The 23508-nt window shown below is 35.4% G+C and overlaps 1 protein-coding gene across 1 annotated transcript in view; it reads left to right on the top strand.

The window, feature by feature from the left end:
• Nucleotides 1–22417, top strand: part of LOC150100887 (serine/threonine-protein kinase H1 homolog) — a 74276-nt gene extending 51859 nt beyond the window's left edge. The window contains exons 2-3 of the mRNA XM_090401601.1: nt 14358–14666; nt 20976–22417. Of these exons, the coding sequence (XP_090257727.1) occupies nt 14358–14666; nt 20976–20981 (315 nt within the window). The 3' untranslated portion in view covers nt 20982–22417. The remainder of the gene's footprint in view (nt 1–14357; nt 14667–20975) is intronic.
• Nucleotides 22418–23508: the final 1091 nt, after the last annotated feature.

Below are 23508 nucleotides of genomic sequence, written 5' to 3'. Positions count from 1 at the left end.
GTATGCATTGAGGAGAGTGGTTGGAGTCTGGTTAAACAACGATATTGGAGTGAATGTGTACAGAAAGTTTAAAGAATGTGAGGATTTAAAGAGTGTATCAGGTCGTGAGAGTGATATCGTTGTTGAAAGTGAGAATCGTGAAAATAGTGATATCTGCGAGGTAGTACCAGATAGCTGTGAGAGTGGCATTGAAAGTGAGAATGAAGGTAAACATACAGAACGAATGAATGAATTATCGGAGAATAAAAATGATGAGACTGATGCAATGAGTGAGATAGTTCGGTTACGCGGAGCGATACACAGGGCAAATTGGCAGCTGGAGCATTGGCAAAAATGTTTACCGAGCATGGCGACTGATAAACGACAGAGTATGATAGAAAAAATAAGCGTATGATAGTGAGTGTAAACAAAATGAAGGAGCGAGTATTGTATGGAGATTCCTTAGTAAGAGGTGTGTTAGTTAAGAGTTTAACAAAATCGTATACCAAACATATAACAAATATATAACAAACTCGCTTACATTCTTAACTTTCGCACCAGGTTGGTACGAACGTTAAGGATGTAAGCGAATCAATTAGAATGCAAAAGTAGTGGGTGAAAGAATTGATAGTGGTAGCAGGTACAAATGATTTGAAAGGAGACAAAATGGCTATGAGTGAGAATGTGAAGGAATTGCTTGAGGTAGCAAAAGAGAAGAGTGAGAGAGTTACGATGGTGAGTCTGTTGCCGTGATATGATAGTGCAGAGTATAGAAGGAGGGCCAAAATTGCTAATGACTTTATGCGTGGATTATGCAGGAGGAGTGGTATGGAATTTGTGGATGTGTGGAGTGAGTTCGATGGGTGAAAGGATTTATATAAGATGGATTATTTACATTTGAATGGATTTGGTGTACGGAGACTCGAAATGGTGTTGTTGAATGTAGTGGAAGTGGATGTCCAGAATCAGGGAAACTAGAGTTATTAAGGGGGGGGTGAAGTAGATATGCAGACTTTAGGGAGACAGTTGAGTGTAAGAATATGTGTAATATGCCCAAGCGAGTACGAAAGACTACGAATCAGAATGGGATAGTTAGTATAAGGCATCAAAATAGGGAGGGGACAAATGAGCTTATGCAATTCATGTATACTAATGCCAGAAGTATTAGGAACAAGAAGGAAGAATTTTTGGCCTTGGTTGGCACTTCCAGGCCACAGGTTATTAGCATTAGTGAAACATGGCTGACAGAAGATGATATAGCTAGTGGGATTGAATGTGAGGGGTATGGTGTGTTCAGGAGTGACATGGAGAATAAAATGGGAGGAGAAGTGTTATTGATGATAGATGATGAGCTACAGCCAAGGAGAATAGAAGTGGAACTGCAGGATAGAGAAAAGGGCACATTTTGAGGCTATTTGGTGTCAGATTGAAACTAGCAGAACACAATATACAGTTGGGTGCTGCTATAGACCAGGCGATGGAATAGATGGTGGAGATAGTATGCATAAGCAAATAGAAGAAATGAGTGGAAGGAGAGTAATTATTATGGGAGATTTCAACTATGGTAACATTGATTGGAAGGAGGAGAAGACACATGGGAGGAAGGAATTGGATTTTATGCGGTTATTAAGGGATAACTATCTGCGACAGCATGTAATGGAAAATACTAGGGGTCAGAGAGTGCTTGACCTAGTAATTGCATCTGAGAATTTGGCTGTAATGAATATAATCACGTTGCCACCAATTGGTGAGAGTGATCATAGGGTCTTGACTTGGGAGGTGGCTAAAGGTGTGGAATTTACAATTAAAACAGAATACATTATCAGGCTGGTAAGTATGACAAGCTTAGGAGTTTGATTGGATCAGTGCCATGGCATGTAAAACTGCAAGGGCTAGATGTTGATAGTGCATGGGAGGCGGTTAGGAAGTGTTTGCATGAAGCAGTGGTGGTTTAATGTATACCTACAGTCCGAATAATAAATCAAATAGGGGTTAAATGGATGAATAACACCATTAAGCTTGAACTGCAAGAAAAGAAACAACTATGGAGGGAATTTAAGGAGAAAGGTGACCGGCAGGCACATGAAAAGTATAAAGCGCAGGCCAGAAGGGTAACGAGTGTGGTAAGAAAAGCAAAAACGGATTATGAAAGAACATTAGCCATGCAGGCTAAAGAGAATCCCAAACAATTTTTTCGATATGTTGCAAGTAAAAGAAAAAACGTATATGGCAGAATGATTTTAAAGAATGCCGATGGTAGGGAGGTAACCGAATCAGTTGATATAGTTAAATTACTGAGCAAGCACTTTGCAAGAATATATCATCCAGGTGGTGACATTGCAGGAATGAATGAACCAATAGATTATACGGGAATTTTGGTGAATGAAGTGGAGGTGAGTAGTTATTACAAAACTTCAATGTCAATACATCTGTGGTATACCAGCTCGTGTCATACGTGAAGGGGCTAAAGAATTGTCAGTGCCCTTGACCATTTTGTTTAATTTGAGTCTCGGGTCTGGGTTAGTCCCAAGGGGATGGAAAGAGGTGAAAATAGTTCCACTGCATTAAAGAGGTTCCAAGACTGCTATTGTAAATTACCGACCGATTAGCATATGAGGAATTGTTGTCAAGGTCTTGGAGAAATTAGTCAAGAAAAAAATACCGGACTGCATAGATGAAATGGGATACTGTATGGGGGACAACATGGTTTTGTGAAGGGTAGATCATGCCTCAGTAACTTGCTCACATTTTATAACACAGTGACAGCTGAACTGGATAAGGATAATGGGCCTACAGTGATTCTACTGGACCTTGCTAAGGCCTTTGACAGGATACCACATGGAATTCTAATCAGTAAACTGCAGCATATGGGGATGGATAGGAGGATGGTTGATGGAGAGATATCAGAGAGTGGTTTATTCAGGAGTAGAGTCCAAAAGACGGGTTATGACTAGTGGTGTGCTTGCAGGGTTCTGTTCCTGGACCACTACTTTTCAATTTGTTCATTAACGATATAGGAAAGGATTATGAGAGGAAGTGTTCATTTGTTTGCTGATGATGCAAAGTTGGGTAGAGCAATAGTGAGTGCACAGGATGTCAAAATTTTGCAAGATGATTTGGAGGACTAGGCTAAGGAAAATGGATGGTGATTTAATGTGGCAAAGTGTAAGGTTATGCATTTTGGAGTGAAAAGATTAACAGCAGTATTTGACATTGGTGGAACCATACTCCAGGAGATTGATAAGGCCAGGAATTTGGGAATGTTGGTGGATAGGGAGTTGAAGTTTAGGGAGCACATCGCAAAAGTGGCTAAATCTGCTCATCAAATCACTTGGTTGCTGAAAAATACTTTAACAAGCAGAGACAAACAAGTTATTGTTCCTCTGCATCGAGCCTTGATAAGACCCCATCTTGCCTACTCTGCCCAGATCTAGGTGCCGGGGTTTCTTCTTGATGAGAGGAGGGGGGGGGGGTAGAGAGAATCCAGAGGCAAGTGACCAAGATGGTAGCTGGTCTGCGGAATGAACCTTGTGAGCAGGTTGAAGATCTGTTGGCTACAGAAATTGGTTGATAGGTTGAAATTACTGAAGGGTTTCTATAAGATTAATTCAGAAGATATTTTTGTGAATAGGACTGGTGGTGGGAGGACTAGGGGCCATACATGGAGGCTGGGCAAGAATGTGGTTAGCAAGGGTGTTAGAGCTAGGTTTTTTACTTGGAGAGTGGTGAATGAGTGGAATAAGCTGCCAGAGTCTGTTGTGGGTGCTATGACTGTGATGAGTTCAAGGTGAGGTATGATAGATACTGTGTGAATGTCGAATAGTTGTTCTTGACATGATGTTAGGGCCTCCCTTGATGAGTCTGTTGACTCCTTGGAGTTGCCTGAAATAATAATAATAATATACTAAAAGATTTAAAAGCGGATATTTAGTTGTTCACTAATGACACAAAACTGGGGACAACAATAATTGATAAAGGTGATGTAGTTATCCTGCAGGATGGTTTAAATAAATTGGCATTATGGGAAAAGGATAATGATTATCAATTTAATGTTACAAAATGTAAGGTTATGCACTTCAGGTTGAAAAGGTTGCATACAGTGTATCATATTGATGGTATTGGATTGCAAGAAATTGATAAAGCTAGAGACTTGGGAATAATGGTGGACAGAAAGTTCATGTTCAGAGGACATATTGCAAAAGCTGGTAAAATAGCTCAAAGGATTACTTAGATGTTGAAAAACACACTGACACATAAAGATAGGGATGTTATTATCCCTCTTTATTAAGCTATGATTCAGCCATATCTTAAGTACTGTGCACAGATTTGATCACCTGGGTTTCTTGCAGCCAGGAGGTAGTAGAGAAAATTCAGAGATGACTGACTAAGCTGGTGACAGGTCTGTGGAATGCTGTCTACGAGGATAGAGTAAAGGTGTGTGGGTTACAAAGTTGAGTCGATAGGCAGAAAAGAGGAGACATGACAGAAACTTTTAAGATATTAAAGGGGTTTTATAAAATTGATGCAAAGAAAATTTTTCAATATATGACAATAGTCAGAGAACTAGGGGTAATCTGGAAATTGTGTGAGAGTGTGGTTAGTAGGGTGTTCTGACTATATTTTTTGCATGGAAAGTGGTGAATGTGTGGAATCGATTGCCAGAATTAGTTGTGAATGAGTTTAAGGAGGTTTATGATAGATAGTTATTTTGTGTATAATAGTTAGTTTTGGTCTCCCTATTTGCATGGAGTTACTCTATAATAATTTAGTGGAAAATCTGTTTAACAGAGTGGCAGCAATCATTATCAACATATATTAAGATTTTTGCCACAAACTTTATGAAACACTCAAGCAATTTTTTGTGTGTATTCAGCATAGTATATGTACTGGGCATTGCAACTCTCCTTATATTTATTTATAGTTAAGATCTGAATTTATTTTATAATGAAATATAGTACCTTCAATGGAGTAGGATAGATTCTGCTCTCAGCCTTAAAAGTCCATATATGGTGAAATATTTAGTCTGCACCCAAATTCTTCTGATGCGTTTAAGTTCAAGATTGCTGTGATCTGACTATAATATATGTATTTTATAACTGAAGCCCTAACTTTGAAAGCCAAGTTATTTCAGGAAGAATGTAAGTTTCATGCACAGACTATAATTTTCCAAACGCTGGTAGTATATATAACTTCTCTTTCTGTGATATGCTGCTTTTTGTTGACAAGCTAGATACAGCCTGCTTGCATACAGAATACCACACAGCCCACTTATTCTTAATATTCTCACTTTTTAAAAATTATTATGCTTAACTCGGTGTTATTCATTGATGAAGTTTAAAAAAAAAAACTGTGCCAAATTATTTTCGTGTTCATTCTCTATTAATTTTAATAAAGTTGATATAAAAAAAAGGAAAGAAACATTTCTTGGAAGTTCTGCCATGTCAAATTTCTATGTATTATTATAACAAATACTTCATAGAGTCCAGAACTAATGAAAGATGGTAACTAGAGAAGGAAGCAATCTTAACAGGCACAGTATGTTGTCTTGCCTTAAATTGAGTAATTATCTGTCTAGTTTTATTGATCTTAAAAGTTTTTGATTTTTTTTAAGTTGACTTATAAATTATAAATGTATTTGAACATGTTGATAAATATATTGAAAGTTTTTGAAAGTTTATTTTTCACTTGGTTAGACTATAATAAATTTAGATTAATCCTTTATCCAAGTGTGAGCAAACAAACTTTGTGCCTGAAAGTATCTTCAGGACTGGGGTAAGGTGGTACAACACCAGGCAACTCATTGCAAAGGTGGAGCAAGCTAACATCACTCCTATCTCAGTATCTCCCATAATGCAAAACACATCTCCTTGTGGATATGTATAATGTTATGCATTAAGAGAAGGGCCACTACCCAGACTAGTTTCAATCTTTATTGAGGTCTCTTCAGTGGAAGCCAGGCCCAAGTGGAGATACAAGGCAGAAGCATTAGCAAGGTCATCTCTACCTATAGGAGTTGCCAAACGGTGTGCCACCCTTTTATTAAATTGCTCTGGATTTAGAGAAAGATGTTGAAAGTTTATTTTTCACTTGGTTAGACTATAATAAATTTAGTTTAATCCTTTATCCAAGTGTGAGCAAACAAAGTTTGCGTCTGAAAGTATCTTCAGGACTGGGGTAGGGTTAGCTTGCTCCATCTTTGCAATGAGTTGCCCGGTGTTGTACCACCTTACCCCAGTCCTGAAGATACTTTCAGGGGCAAACTTTGTTTGCTCACACTTGGATAAAGGATTAAACTAAATTTATTAATGTTGATAAATATAGATTTGGTTGCCTACATTCTTTCAAGGCGTACACAGATGAGCAAATCTTAGAAGAGGTTCATAAGTAGGGTAATAGAAGGTATTAGGTCTGTGGAATGTTGGCTGTGAGAATATGTTGATGGAATGTGTTTTCTCGTGTACTTTCCAGAGCCTGGTAAACAGGGGTAATATATAAACCATAATTACAGAAACCTAAAAATCTTATCCTTTCAAAAAAAGAAAAGAAACATTGTTACTTACATATAGCATTTTTGTGTAAATGTTGCGCTTGCCTTTATATTTCAAAAATATAATCATTTTAATATATATTTACTTTATAGACCTGAAATGGAATGAGTCCATTATTTTTCATGGCATAATTTATTTATATATTTTGTGGAAACAAAGAGCACACATAATTACTTTATCTGCTTGTTACTAGTTGGCAAACTTCCTGTTGCATACAACTAAAAAAAAAAAAAATTATGGACATATCTTTAAGGACAACTACAAAAACAGGCATCCATTTACATAAGCAGAATCCATTTTGCCATTAATTCCTGATAACACATCCCTCTGTCTCTCTCTCTTACCCAATAAATAAACAACACTATTTTTTTATACAGAGAGAATAAATCTTAAAATTATAAAAATCTTCACACACACACACAAAGCTATTTTATTATTCTGATTCTTGATGTGGTATTAAAAATGTGTAGAGGGAGATTTTGAAAGGTAAGCCCTCTGCATCTTTTAAGTTATAATACCACAGTGACAGCTTATATGTTTGGTTTAACACGTGGGAAGCAGTGTTACTGTCTACTTGATTATTATAAAAAAATGTAGCTTACATTTTAAATGAAGGAATAAAATATATGTAATTTTTCTACTGTTGATTTGATACTTTTGTAACATTTAATGCAATATAAAATGTTTTTGGTTATCTTTTAGTGGTTCATTTTCTCAGTCATTATGAGACTTTTTTATCACTATAAGACTGTGTAGTTATTATTATTATTGTTATTATTAGATGATAGCCAAGCAGTAATTTTTTCAGATACCCCATGTGATCTAATGAATTGATAGTTTATTTTCCCATTGTGACAAAGTCCAAGGAGTTAAGAAATTGATATACTAAATGTCATTAGGTCAACTCCTTCTTAGCTCCACCCTCTGAAAGCTGACAGCAGAGAGTGGATCTATGACCTGGACCTTTCTAAATAAACATTGTATGTGATATATGATCATATGGTGGTAAATGTGTGTTTGGTTGGGACTGGGGGTGGGGGATAAACAGGACAAGTAAGCCTTCAAGTTTAATAAGTAATTGAAAAATAAATTTCTATAATTTTCATGTTAATAAATCAAGATTTATGTATTGTATTTTAATGTAATAGTTGTTTGATTGCAGTACAAAAGGATGATTGTACTCTTGCAATAAATCCCCCCCCACACACATTTATTTTTCTTTTTCCAAAATACTATCTATATTACAAGTTGGTATTATTGTATTGTGGATGTTGAGATTTGCATCAGTATTTTTATCTTCTTCCAAAAAATGACTAATTTTAAGTAATTAAAATAACAAGATATAGTTGCATATATTTATTCTCCTTATGTTTACCAATGACAAAATTAATTTTTGATGCTCTGAAGGGATGCACAGCATACTAAGAAAGGAAAATCCAACACAATTAAGATTATCTTTTCTCATAAATAATTTTTATTTGAATTGGTCTTTTGTCTGATCACGTCCATATATATATGTGAAATTTTTTTTTACCTTGGGGATAATATATATTAAGGATACCAAGTAATTTTATAAACTTGGTTTTTTTTACTCCTTCTCCCAAGTAAGCAAAACAGTTAAGTTTGCACCTGAATGTAGTTCTAGTCTAAAAGGTAGTGCAACACCAGGGCAACTCATTGTAAAGCTCTGATCACTATTCTTAGTATTTCCCATAATGTAAAACACATCTCACTAGAAGATGTATACTGTTATACATTATGGGTGTGTGTGTGTGGGGGGGGGTCACTACCCAGACTGGTTTCAACCTTTTTTGAATGTAAAAGTGAAACGGGCTCTAAAAATAAGACAATCCCGAAAGATCGCCCAACTCTGCATTGTTCCACTCAATGACAGGCTCACCCCGTCAGCGAGAAGAACTTCTCAGTATTGGCTCTACCCAGTGGCAGGCTCACCCCACCACCAAGCAGAGCCATAATCTCAATGGTGGCTCCACTCAGAGACAGGCAAAAACCTATCCCCAAGCAGAGCCTCACGGAGCCCCCCACCAGTTTCAGCCTTTATTGAGGCTTTATCAGGGAGTAGCTAGACCCTGAAATACCAAGGTTTTTAGTAATACAGAGCCTTATCAACTTTACCTATACAAGTTGCTTTTACTTTGAATAAGAAACTCTGGATGAGATAAAGATGTGAAATTTTTTTTTTTTACCTTGGGGATAATATATATTAAGGATACCAAGTAATTTTATAAACTTGTTTTTTTTTTTTTACTCCTTCTCCCAAGTAAGCAAAACAGTTAAGTTTGCACCTGAATGTAGTTCAAGTCTAAAAAAGTAGAGCTTTATCCACCTTCACAACGAGTTGCCCTGGTGTTGCACTACCTTTTAGAGTTGAACTACGTTCAGGTGCAAACTTAACTGTTTTGCTTACTTGGGAGAAGGAGTAAAAAAAAAACCAAGTTTATAAAATTACTTGGTATCCTTAATATATATTATCCCCAAGGTAAAAAAAATTTTTACATTTTTATCTCATCCAGAGTTTCTTATTCAAAGTAAAAGCACCTTGTAGCAACTTGTATAGGTAAAGTTGATAAGGCTCTGTATTACTAAAAACCTTGGTATTTCAGAGTCTAGCTACTCACTGAGGAGACCTCAAAAAAGGTTGAAACTGGTCTGGGTAGTGACCATCCCCCCCCCCACACACACACCCATAATGTATAACAGTATACATCTTCTAGTGAGATGTGTTTTACACTATGGGAAATACTAAGAATAGTGATCAGAGCTTTACCCACCTTTACAACGAGTTGCCCTGGTGTTGCACTACCTTTTAGACTTGAACTATGTTACGGTGCAAACCTAACTGTTTTGCTTACTTGGGAGAAAGAGTAAAAAAAACCAAGTTTATAAAATTACTTGGTATCCTTAATATATATATATATATATATATATATGTGTGTGTGTGTGTGTGTGTGGAGTGCTTACATTTGTTTCTAGAGTATCCTTAATATCACCCCTGTCTAGATTTTGATCTTCCTTGTTTATTATTGTTATTATTTTAACAATGAAATCTACAAAAACTTAGTAACTTGTAGTGTACTAATAATTTGCATGGGTTAAGAGGTCTTATAGACTGTGAACCTTAATCTACAGACTAAACATTGCCATTTTGTTTTTCAACAAGCAAGAGTAGTAGTGTTATTCTGAAACAGTGAAAATCCTGGTAACTAGACACTTTCAAAATTATCCATGTAATAGTAAGATTTTGAACAGTATGTGGTAACAACAGAAATGCTGCCATACAGGTAATCAAATTTTGGATCTTCATATCATTTTTCCTTTTAACATCTGTTTTCATAATGTTAGTTGCAATTGTGCATTAGATTAGTTTTACTTGCACATTATTGGACACCAATAACATTCCTTTCAAACATCTTTATTTTTGGTTATTTTACTTCTGTTTTTTTTTCACTTGTTCACTGCTCAGACTTTCCTAAGACCTCCCATATCTTTGTCTCTAATCTTTGAACACCTGTTTCATTTTTGACTAAAGTCTCAGATTAATATGTTAAAATTAGCCGGGCCTTTCATAATAGTATTCTTCTTCTTCATCATCATCTTATTATTATTATTACGTGCGAATCTCCTTGGAATCCAAAGACTTACATTGAGAGGCCCAGCCTATCCACGCAGTACCTGTCATACCGTGTTTCGTGTGCTTACAACTGTGTTTTTTTTTTTTTTTTTTCAATATACAAGAAGAGATGACTGTGATAGCATATCCAGTGGTGAGCTGTGGAAATTATAACAAAGGGCTCGCATTGTCGAGCAAAAAAAAGTGGTATTTCACACTTTTTTATTAATACACAAGCTATTAATAAAGTTTTTTATTAATACAGCTTGCGTTAAAAAACTTTTATTAATACAGCTTGTATACAACTTCCAATCAAAAATTATGAGAGGACAATCAGTCTCTAAAGGCTATCATTTTTAAACAAATATTTCATGATCTAAACATGAAATATTTGCACACAATCAACTGTGTTAATTTATCTTACATAAGAAAAACATTTTTTTGCTCTCAAAATATAATAAGAATGAAATATTTTATAATCTTTTATAAAACATTTGATTGGCTACCAGAAGGTAGAAGGGTAAAGATAGCGCATGGGCTTATTTTATTTTCAAACTTGGGCGCATCCGTTATAGAGGAGTTGACACAATAATTCCAAATAATCTATACACTGCCAAATAGACTAATTTGTTGTTAGGTTACCGTATGAGTTTGTCTTATAGCTCACCACTGTGCTTGTTCTTTATATTCAGGAAACCTCTGAACATGTTTTGTTTATATCCTAAAGAAATTAAATTCCATCTTTTAGTCACCTTCAGATCCAAATTAAGTTCTTTTTACTTTCTCCAAAAGATAAAGTACAACTACTGTTGCTATCTGGAGTCTATCAAATTTTTTGTAATTACAACTTATCCTCTTTTAGAGAAACTGGCCATTCTGTCACAAAAAATATTTCTGAATAATACTCCTATATTGAGCTAAATATACATAATAAATCTGACCTTCATAATATGGAATTGATAACACTAACCACAGGTTCCTTTTGAATAATACTAAGCTTCTACATAGAAGTACCTACAAATTATTTGAATGTGCTTTAAAAGAAAGTGCTGGAATTTACATGAAATATATTGGGGTTTTTATTCAAAAACCCCAATATATTTCATGCAACATTATGTGGACATCGTCAGGGAGATATTGTTAACTACATTTACATTCAAAAGATGAATCAAAATAATGAGTCATAAATCATGCATATATTTGCTTGTGTCTCAGTTGCAGCTGAAGTATATGATATTACACTATTAGAGGTTAAGGGAACAATTGCAATAAACTCTTTGGAATAGTCAAAGACATTCATATCTATATTAATATCTATATTGATTAGGATTTCCATTCAGAACTGAGTAGATAGCTCTTGGATTCATACAGAGGACATCATGAGTTTATTAAATTAAGTCTTTCTTTAGCAGTCTACTCACGTTTTACAGTAGAGTGAGAAGAATAGAGTTGGATAAGGGGAATAGATATGCCACAATACTGTGTACTGGACCTCAAAAATTGGATTGAATTCCACATAGGTTGTTATTATACAAACTTAAGGGGATATTCATGCAAAATAAGCTTGTGATATGGATAGGTGAGTGGCTCATTAACAGGTATCAAGGAGTTATGTATTTAAATGCTGATTTAAGAAAAGAAGGGTAAACAGTGGAGTACTATAGGAGTTTGTACTTGGACCACTGTTGATTAACTTGTATAACAATACTGTATGATCTTTTCAGAAGTTTATAAATTTCAATCGTATTGTCTCCCCCCCCCCCCCCTTCTCCTGTTTTTAGTGTCTGCAGTCTACAGATTCTCACTTTGTCTTCATAATATCTGTGCACAGTAGTCCAATTGAGGTCTTATCAAGGCCCTGTAAAGCAGCAAAATGACATCCTTATCTTTATGCCAAAGTTCATTTTAGCATTGCGATTATCCTTTGAGTTTATTTGCAGTCTTTGTATATTGCCCTTCAACCTCCTATCTACTAAAACTTCCAGATCCCTACCTTGACTTTCTTCCAGCATAATTCCATTAATATATTATGACATTGGATATCTAATATAACTGAAAGGCATGACTTTATATTTACTAACATTTAACTGACAGCCATTTCCCATGCCCACAATTCCAGCTTATTCAAATCCTTCACAATGTCATTAATGCACAGATTGAATAACAGTGGACCAAGGATTGATCCTTATGATACACCACTGGTTACCTTAAATCTTGCAGACTAACATCCTCCCATATACCACTTTTTGATATCTATCAGTCAGCCATCCTCTTATTATTATTATTATTATTCAGGCCTCCATGGAGTCAAAAGACTCATCGTGGGAGATCCTTCCTAAGAAACACAAAGTCTATCATACCACTCCTTAAACTCATTGACCGTTCTCACTCTCACCACTCCATCAGGCAATGCATTCCATGGTTCAACTACCCTCCATGCAAAGAGACCACTCCACACCCTCTTGCAAACAGTTTCCTTTTATAACTTCCAGGGATGGCCTCTTGTCATCACTTCTTCCCGCTGTTCAACCAAGCGAAAAAACCACCTATCATGCTAATATTCTATAACCCAAACCCATATTCTCAAATTTATTCGACAGTCTACCATGCTGTATTCTTTCAAAAGCCTTAGCAAAATCCAAAAGTATCCCTTGTCTAACTCACTGGTAACATTATTAATATGAAATGTAAGAAGTTGCCAAAACATGACCTTCCCTTAGTAAAGCCCTGCTGTTCATTTCAAAGTTCTCTGTCAACCCATTTCTGAATGCAAACCCTAACCAACTTTTCCAAAATTGGTTAGGGTTTGCTCTAGAAATACTAATACTAATAGATGGATAGTGATATAGATACATGAGTCTTTGCATCACCCTTGTTTACCTTACATTCTTTCCAGTCCTGTGGAATCATTCGTGTTCGGAGACTAAAATTATATAGCTTGATAAAGAAAAAGCCAGTTCAGCTCAAACTCTTTTAGCATCTGTGCTGATATCCCATCAGTCCCTATTGCTGAATTCTTATTCAGTTTAATGACTCTGTACATATAGCAATTGTAGCAAAATAAATCCTCTGCAGTTTGTCATTAAAGCAAGTGTTACTGCTCTGCCTGCTATGATTCTGATGATATCATATTTTTAGACAAACTTTTTATGTAGATATGGCCAAGCAGTATCAGGGAAATGTCAGCATACAGAAATTTCCTAGAGAAATGGCTAAACAGCATTTGGGATTGTTTATGTGCCTTAATTTTTTTAGGTAAAATTTATTTTGCCCTTAGAAGTAGTTAAAACTGAGAATGAGATTAAATTGGTATATGATGTCCTGTTTGGTCGGGTCGAGTGATAGTATATTTGCTGCTCTCCAACTAACAAGTTGTGAGTTCAGATCCCCCCCCACACACACACAAGCACAGATCTTTGTGAATTTCCTAAGTCTTGTGAATCTCTGAAGGTCAGACCACTATCCTGCTTATTGTAGGCATGAAGTAGCTTGGGGGGGAGGGGGGGGGTTCCATGTTTGGTCCTAGAGCAAGATTTCTGATTATCCTAGCCCTTAACTCATCCATAGTATTAATACTAATGCACCACAGTTAATAAATTTATATTATATTAAATTTATATAATCTCATTTAATAAATGGGACTTACACAAATATACAATGTTCAGTAGAAATTTATGGTTTAGGGTGGGAAATAATTTTTCAAAATGCACTATTCTATTATTCAATGGAAATATATTCAAAAATATAAATTTCAATATATTTTCATAACATCATCTGAAGCCTCCTAATCAATGAAACATTTTTAAAAAAAAAGTGACTGTGTTAGCATTTTAACACAGGAGAGTACAATACTTCAAAATATTGTACTCTCCTGTGTTAAGATGCTAAGAAATTGTTACCTGCAGTTTAAACCTAACAACAACAGGTTCTTAGGTTTAAACTGAATTCATATAATACAGCATCTTAGTAAGCTGCATACTGATTGTGCACAATCTATAATGAAATATCTGTGTACTCTTTAAATATAACATTCTTGAATATTACATTCTTGAAATTCACCATTCCTATTGGTAATAGGAATGTTGAATCATTAAAAAGTGTTCATTAATAACTATTGGAAATTTATTTGTATAATACTGATCAACATAGATGTAAGTTTCAGTCAAAGATTTTCATGCTTGTTTCTTTACTTCTTACAGTTATGGCAAGAAATTTCTAAGAATGCAAGAACTTTTGTTTGTGCACTTCTGCAACGAGAACCTCAGCAAAGGCTGACAGCTGCACAAGCTTTGCAACATTTATGGCTACAGGAAGCACCTTCACTTAAGAAGCCCATATCTGTTCGATCCACCACTCCAAGCATCAAATGTACAGCTAGTCAGTGGTCTGCACGATCATCAGAATCTGCCTGGTCAGGAAAGTCTCTTCATTCACTACGTTCTGGTCATCGGAGGGTACATGCATACCAATTAGAAGCACTTCATGCTGATCCTGAAGTGGCTGGTATGGTAAGTTTTTTTTTTTTAAATATATAACAATTCTTCACACAGAAGATAAAAACTCTCTAGTATATTAGTATTTGGAGTGGATGATAGGTTGATAGAGAGGAAATTGTCAATGTGTTTGTCTTAAATAAATGCAGATTTTGGAAATATTAAAGGAAGATGCTTCTTCCATGTAACAGATTAAGTTGGAATAAATGAAGAGGAGTTGACTATAGTGAAGAAAGATGCTGCAAATGGTTGCAATTAATTGCTGCCCACATTTTTAGAGATTTAGGGAGTGACAGAATTTATTTCAGAGGCTATTCTAGTGAATAGCCATTGAATTTGGACTTTTAATTTCATGTGTTAGAGAGAGAGAGAGAGTTGAAAGTATTAAACATGAATAACACAGGTTCTTTGTAAATCAAGTTTATGAAAACAATGTAATGCTTGTTCTAGGTATCTTAAGCATCATCAGAGTGGAAAAAAAGGGCAGTTACATTAAAGAATGAAAGGCACAAGAGACTGTAGTTCAGAGGAAATATACCATAACTAATAGGGGATGAATTATAAATATGAATAAATCACTGCAAATAATGCTTTAAAAATTTATAATTTCTGATATTTTGAAAGGATCATGTAGTCATTTTAAGTATAAACAATTGTTTAAAAAAGCTTTGAATGCAACTGATATTTTTTTTTTCATTTCGATAAATTATGGAGACTATAGCCATGTTAAGAATAATTACTTTAATTTTACACTGAGCAAAATAGTTAATTAAGTGGTGATGAAATATGGAACACTGACTATAAAAAAGGGAATGCTAATGCAGAAATCAAGTGCTTCTGATAGGAATACAAATTCCTTAGGGAACGTGCATGATCCATGTGGTCAGAAATGAGACTGTATATATATGGTCTCATTTCCAATGTCAGTGTTTATTTCCATCAAAATCCCACGTACTTTTTTTTGATAATTACATGCTCCTTGCCTCCTTTTTGTCTCAGAGGTGAAGATTGTGCACATGCTGGCTCTGATATACCATGCCCAAGAGGATCCAGCTTAGAATCTTCTGTTTTTTTGGCATTTGGCTGAAAATCCCTCTGCTGCACTTGAGATAGCAAATCGATTTGCTGTCTCCCATCCATTCTGAACTTTTTTTACTTCCTCTCCAGAATGGTGATTTGCTTCAGTCTAACTTGCCTAACAGTGCAGTTATCCTCCTTGAAGATTTTAATGTTCACAACACCAACTAGCTTTCATCAGGTAGAGATGTTGACACATTTCTTATCACCACTAATCTTATCCAAATTGTTCAATATGCCTACAAGATAGTCCCAACCATTCCTCAAACACCCTAGATTTCTTCCCCACTAGTGATCCTTCCAATTACACTGTGAATGTTATGTTAGGTAATGCACACTACAGCCTAATACTGATCTCTTTTCCCACAGAGCAACAATCACACAGCCACTCCTCAAGACTTGTCCAATATTATAAGAATACTAGGTAGGAAAGTATTCATATTGAGTGCTTCTATATGCACGTTATACATGTGGTATGTATATGCTGAAAACTGTAAATGATTTACTGATAAAGTACAGGTTTATGTGCTCTTCAAGTTGTAACAGTATTTATGGATAGACTTATATATATATATACACACTGTCTACCAATAATTGTCTGGACACCTCTGTTATTTGAAGTTATGGAACATTTCAGGTTTGTTAGTAACATAAAAACCGGTGTACAGATAGTAGGAAGCAGTATTTCATCATAGCAGTTGAATACAGATGATATGGCAACACGATGTAAACTTAGTGACTTTGAAAGAGGTGTAATTGTGGGCTGTCTCATTGGTGGCATGTCCATACGTGCAATTGCTGCTCAACTGGAGCATCCAAAATCAGCAGTTGGCAATGTGATCAACAAATGGATATGTTCTGGCATCACTAGTGCAGGAAAACACCCAGGGTGGCTGCCGAAAATGTTGAAGGAAGGACAGGAGAGTGTTAAAACAGGTGGCATGCAAAAACTGGCTACAGTTGGCACAGACCATCCGTGGTGAGTTTCATAGCACCAGTAACGCCGTGGTGAGCACTAATACTCTATGAGAAGAACTCCATTTACTGGGTTTCCACAGAAGAGCAGCGGCACACAAGCTGAACATCACGACAATGACAAGGCCTGGTGCAAAGAACATGTGAACTGGACAATTGACTGGAAAACAGTACTCTGGAGCAATGAATCAAAGTTCACCTGTTTCCAGTCTGATGGTAGTGAATGCTTGTTACCACAGTGTGTTGTACCCACAGTAAAGTTTGGTGGTCGAGGAGTGATAGTGTGGGTGCATTCAGCTGGTTTGGAGTGGAACCACTGGTCGTTGTTCATGATTCCATGAAGACAGCTCAGTACTTTGATATTCTGGATAAGCTGTCTACACTTCAGAGTTTATATGGAATGAATCCATATGACAATGCCCCATGCTACAAAGCTGAAGCTGTTATGGAATAGTATTGAAAATGGCTTGAAAGTGGTACAAAGATTGTATTTCTTTACAATTCTGGATATTTTTTCTGATGTGGCTTGGATATAGGAGACGTTGATAGCATTACTAAAATCTTTCTGAAGAGAAGGTCATGGATTGGCAGAGAAGGATAGATAATTTTTTTGATATTGTCAGAATGGTAACCATTAACAGAAATGTGTGGTGTATATGATTGTGTTTCTGTTGTAAGAGATGTCTCATTGTAACAAAGGTTATAAGCTGTATGGGTTAGTGTTTTTATGAAACCATATTGTTGAGAGGAGGGCGATGGAAAAGTTTGTGAATGTATCTGCCTGTGTAGGTGGGTTTCATATATACTGAAATGTATACCATAAAAAATTGGCAAGAGGGGGATGACAGAGGAAATCCCCCAAAATTTATCTGTTTATAAATTTTGTCCTTCAAAGAGAAATAATGAATGGATAGCAAAGGAAAATAAGTTTTAATGATATCAAGGGGGAAAACCTTTTTTTAAAAAGCAATAAGGTGTCATTTAAGGGCATGTCAGTGAAAAATGAGATGATGTCAAAACTCACTAGGATATCACTATTATATTTTCAATGGAGCGTATGTGGTATGACCAGTAAAGGGGGTGGGGCAAGAGATTTCACTAACTGTTTGGATAATTTATACCAGGGAGCAGCAGTGGTATCTACTATGGGTCGTAAGAGGGAATTGGGTTTATGAATCTTAGGCAAACCATATGTCTGGAGGGGGGAAGGGGTCACCATTCTACAGGGAGACTGTATCTCTTTGTAGAATGATACTGCTGCAGGAATTCTCTTTGAACTGATGCATCTGAAATATTAAAAAGAATAGTATACAGTTCTGTGTTGAAAATTGTTGAGAGCTCAGAGTGTAACAAATTGAATACTTTAACAATGTCTTCTGGAGCAGTTACTATTCTAACATTTTCATCCATTAACATCATCATATCATAATTATTCTTCCTTCTACTTGCCACATATCTGAAAAACTCTCTAGGGCTTTCTTGGCATGATTTGCAAATTTTTGCCCATACTGTTCTATTCTTTTTTCTATTTTACTAGTTTTACTATTCTTACCAACCGAATCATCTTCCTGACCTTCTCTTTATACTTCTCATGCAATTATTGCTACCATTATTCATCTTGTGCTGCCTCCACAATATCCTCTTCTCCCAAATTTCCAAATTTCATGCTTAATCCTTTTCTTGCTTAACACCTCATTCTAAGCCGTCTCCTAAGCTTTTCATAACCACCAGCCTTGTAATTCCACATATATCCTTTCCTCACAGAAGTCTTCATATGGCTAGGTGATCACTCTCATCAACTGGAGGAAAGTGCAGAACCCCACTTACAATCACATCCTCTGATGAAATTATCAGATCTAAAACTTGATTTTCATGTGCTCTCCCATTTTAGGTAGTAAGTAAAGTAGGACACATGAGAATCGAGAAATTTGTTTTCCTTATTCCCAATTGCTATCTCTTCATTGCAATCCATACTGCCATAATTCAAATCACCTATAATAATCACTCTTCCCTTGTTCACTAACTGAAGTTGCTGATATATTTCTTCATCACTACCCTCCACATTCCTTGGTCACTAGTAGCATATGACTAAATATCTCTTCCTGTCAGCCTCCACCTCACACCATATTGACTCAAAACCATTCCCACTATTTACATCTTGTATCTCCACTTTGTGTGAACATAATTTGCTTGCTATCATTAACAGCACACCCACTCACCCCCTTCTTGTCCTGTCTATCCTCACAGAAAACATCATACCTTCCATTTCTGTTAGGATATCATCCTTATCCAACAATGTTTCACTTATTTCAGCAATTTTGGGGTTATAAACTCAATCAATATTTTTATCTGTCTTATTTCTGATGCTCTTGGCATTCGTAAATAAACACAGCAACTTGTTTATAGGTCTATAACCAGCCCTGCCCATTCCACTTGTAGGTTGTGATTGCACCTCATCTAACCATTCCTAATTGCCTTTATCACCACTTACCCTATCTATCTCTTCAGACTCAACTACATCCCAGGCCATCCCATTCCCATACTGACCATCCTCATACACACATTCATCTACTTCCAACATCCATTCTCCTTATACTGTGTCTCCCTGTCCACCTCAACTCCCTGTTTTCCTTTCCTTGTCCATCTTGCATTCTCATTTTATCACCATCACTTACAGTACTGCTATTCTCATTTACAATCACTTCAGTCTCACTAGTTCCTCTCTCTCTCTTGATCTTTTGCTTCACCTTTTATTTCCTCTGCCTTCTTACATCACTTGTTCCTCCTTGCAGCAATAGTCTCTCTAACTCACACCAAATCCATTCAAATGCAACCCATCGCTTTTCTACATTTCTACTCTTCCCTCAAATGCATCCCACACATTCACAAACTCCACTCTCTCTGCACACAGCTTTGTCAACATACCATTTATGAACCCTGCTTTCCATTTCAACTCATTAGGATTCCTAGGCAGCACACCGACCACCCTTCCAACAACACTGTTATCTTTCATTCTCCTCAACAACCTCCTGTTATCCATTCTTACATGTGCTTTATGTCCAACTAAGTCATTTGTTCCAACAATCACCACCTCACTTGCCCATCTGCTTCTCTCATTTAACACATTAGTTATGTAGAATGGTAGAATGGTTACTGCTGCAGGATAATTCTCCCTCCTGGAAAACACACCTTATGGAATCTCTCATTTACTACACCTCTAATAATGGAATCTCCATACATCACTATTCTTGAATCATTCGTCACCTCTTTTTCTCTGCTTTGCTTCATCCTAACCTTTTGTACTCATCCATTCTTATCCACCAAATTTCTCATCTCACTATGCATATTTTTCATTTCACTTCCCATTCTGATCAACTTATTTTTCCAAGTCTTGCATCCTGGAAATTATGCTGTCTGTCAGTCTAGTATTCATTTCTTTCGTTTCCTCATTCCGACTTTCGTTCACTTCCACAGTGGCACTCACTTTCATTTCTTCAGCTATAATTTGTTTCACTTCTATAGTCCTGCTTGCTTCTATTTTCCATAAATTATACAGTCATTTGCTCCTGCAACTGCTTCCATTCTATGATTCACATGGTCATTTTCTTCTGAAATTATGCACTTTTTCATTCCATCTGCCGATTTCACATTTATTGATATCTCGTAGTCCAACAGAATATCACACTTTTGACATATCCTCTCGTGTCTCCTTTCAATCTCCCCACAAACATACTCTTCACATTTTGCCACATATACATGTTGCATACATGGCAATGTATCATTCTCAAAAAAAGTCCACACAGTTAATTATGTTCGATTTTCACACTGCATGATTCACTACTCTAGTTCATACCACCATTTTGTCATTGTTTACTGCAAGCTTCAAAAATAGTACACAAATCTTAAAACAAACAAAAAAATCCTTAGCTTTTCAACAGCATCACCAGCCTAGTGGGCTGAGTGGTTAGTGTACCCACTCTCCACCCAAACAGGTTGCAGGTTCAAATTTTGCTGCAAGCATGGATGTTTATGATTGTTTTACCTTGTGTACTGCTATAATCATTGATTATGGCTCAGTATGACCTTTGCTGTCCTTACGCCATCATCATTTAAAATCAGCAACTTTCAACGGCCTTTCACTTTTTTTATTTTTGAATAGTTCATAAAATGTTGATATTAGTGCATAATTGATTGTATATTAATATATTATATTGTGACAATACCAAATATTTGCAATACCAACTGTTAATTTCTTGCTTTATTCTTTTTCAGCTCTGAATAATTATAGTACAAAGCTTGTTCCTATTCAACGAATGCGTCCATAAAAAGTAGAAGAAATGTTAAAATGAAATGCTGATAGTATTCCAAGTTCCAGTGTTGGTATTTCTTAAAAGTCCAAATAAATTTGTTATAAATGCAATATTATCACTCTTTTTTAAAGAAGAAATAAATTTTAAAAGAAAAGAAAAGCTTGGCACCTTATTAACTCAAAAAATATTAAATATGTTCTAATATATTTGTATGTATTACCAATATATTGTGCCAGAAGGTCTTCCTTGTAAATAGTATGAAACTTTGTGGCCACTGCCATTTCACTTATTTGTAATTTAGAATAATTAGTTTGTAAAATATATTGCCTTGTACATGTGTACATTTGCACAACTTATAAATATGAATTTAGCTATCCAGAGTAATATGAAGAAAAGAGTGCTATTTTTAAAGTTAGTGCTATGTTTTTTTTTTTTAATGAACTGTTTATTGAGAAATGATTAAATGCTTTCATTATAACATTAATAAGCATCCCCAAGATCTTTTACAAAATAATTCTTAGGATGCAATTTTCAGCAGAATGCCTCTTTTGAAAAGAAGTCCTGAAAGAATTTTATGTAAACTGACATCTGCATTTAAACTTTTGCCATCTAATCATTTCATGGTTTCTTTTTGTTTTTAAACTCGTTTCCTTTAATTTTGTGTCTTCAATTATAAACCATAAACATTATTTCTCCATCTGTATTACATCTGTTTCTGAAATTTTTACTAGATTTTTTAGTTTCTAGAAGATATTCTTAAGATCTAAAGTAAATCAAAAAAATTATATTGTTTGTTAATTTCCTTTCCTCCTTGTATGCATGGGTCACTTTACAGTGATTAACCACCTTGCTGCATGGTGAACAATAATAAATAAGAGATAAGATTTTCCATCCAGCCAGCTACGTTTATATAGAAAAAAAATGAAGGATACATTCAATCTTTTCATCATCATCATCAAATTCCCATGTATCCTCAAAAGTACATTTGCATTACCAGTACCTTCAACAGGGTGTAGCATAGAGGCAGCCAGCCTCACGGCGCGGCTTAATATGGTGCTCGTTCAGTCATATTGTGGTATGCAGCGGCGTTGTTAGCGTAGCAAGTGCAGAAAGAAGTTTTTCCAAGATTAAACTGATTAAAAATTATTTGCGAACAGCAATGATTCAAGAAAGATTAGCTGCAGTGTTGTAGCTAGAACTTTTGCCACCTCTTTCAATACACACCAAAATACTACAAAAAGTCAAAAGGACGTATAGGGAAATAAATTAAAAACACTATGTTTATTTTTGAAGTAAAACTTTAATTCCAACATTCTAAAATGTTATTTTTCTTGCTTTTCTATTAGCAAAATCGTCGATTTCATCACTCAGTCAGTTTTATACACAGTATAGCAAGATTTCTTAAATGCCAAAAAAGTGCCCCCCCCCCCCCCTCAGCTATGCCACTGATTAGTTATATAGCTGGTCTAGCAACTATATCGATAGAGGCGGATATAGATTATAATTTAAATTTAGAAGAGCTTATAAACAGTTTTATTATGTGATATCCCTGTAGAGCAAACATTTAATTTATATCATTATTACGTAATCGTTTTGCATTAATGTTTCTCTTGTAATAAAAACAAAATAGCAATTGGAGATTTTCTTATATTTTTGTCTTATAATCCATCATTGGCGATATTTAATTGTTTGCCTCAGGGTGCAATCAAATCTGGTGACGGCCCTGTGCATTACTAATTTCCTTTCCAATTTTGCTCTATATTCTTATTTGTCAGGGCTTTAGTATTGTCAGATCTTGTATTTTGGTCTTCTCAGGCACTTCTATCTGAATCAGTTCATCTAGATCATCTTCCTGTGGGTTCTTTTACCAGCTGTTTTGGCATCAGATACCTGATTTTTTTTTTTCTAAGTTTTCCTCTCCCATCCTGTTTAAGTGAGATTAGCCATACCACCTAAAATTAGTTCTTATGCATTCCTAAATGCTTACAATGTCAAGTTCTTCCTAATAATTTTATTTTTAATATGATTTTGTCAATGATTTCATCTGTACGATTCCTAATTTTTATCAGAACTCTCAATATCTGTATCTCTAGACTTTGATCAGGTGTTTAATTTCTAACGCATTTATCAGATTCATAAAATTAAAATTGTTTTGAATACCACTGTGATTTCCTTGTATACAGCTAGTTTAGCATTTTGACTAATTTCTCTTATTCCATATAAATTGATTCAATTTACTTCCTACAGTAGCAGCTTTGCTTATTCTGTTGTCTATTTTCATATGTAATTTGCCATCTTCAATAAAAATTGTGTATAAATAGCTGAAATGTTTTATTTGTTCTATAGGTTCAAAATTCAGAATTCATCTGATGTTTTCAGTGTTACTAATTTCATAGTCTGTGTCCTTTTATTGCTGATTTTCATACCAAATTTGTTATAGCAGTAATTCATTTTAGTTAGGGAATCCTCCAGATTGGACTAGATTTATTTAAGAG

The sequence above is a fragment of the Typopeltis vanoorti genome, chromosome 12, assembly GCF_054136105.1.
Source record: "Typopeltis vanoorti isolate ZY-2024b chromosome 12, IOZ_Tvanoo_1.0, whole genome shotgun sequence".
NCBI classification, from domain to species: Eukaryota; Metazoa; Arthropoda; class Arachnida; order Uropygi; family Thelyphonidae; genus Typopeltis; species Typopeltis vanoorti.
Note: the sequence above shows the minus strand (reverse complement) of the source record. Positions and strands in the feature narration are given on the sequence as shown.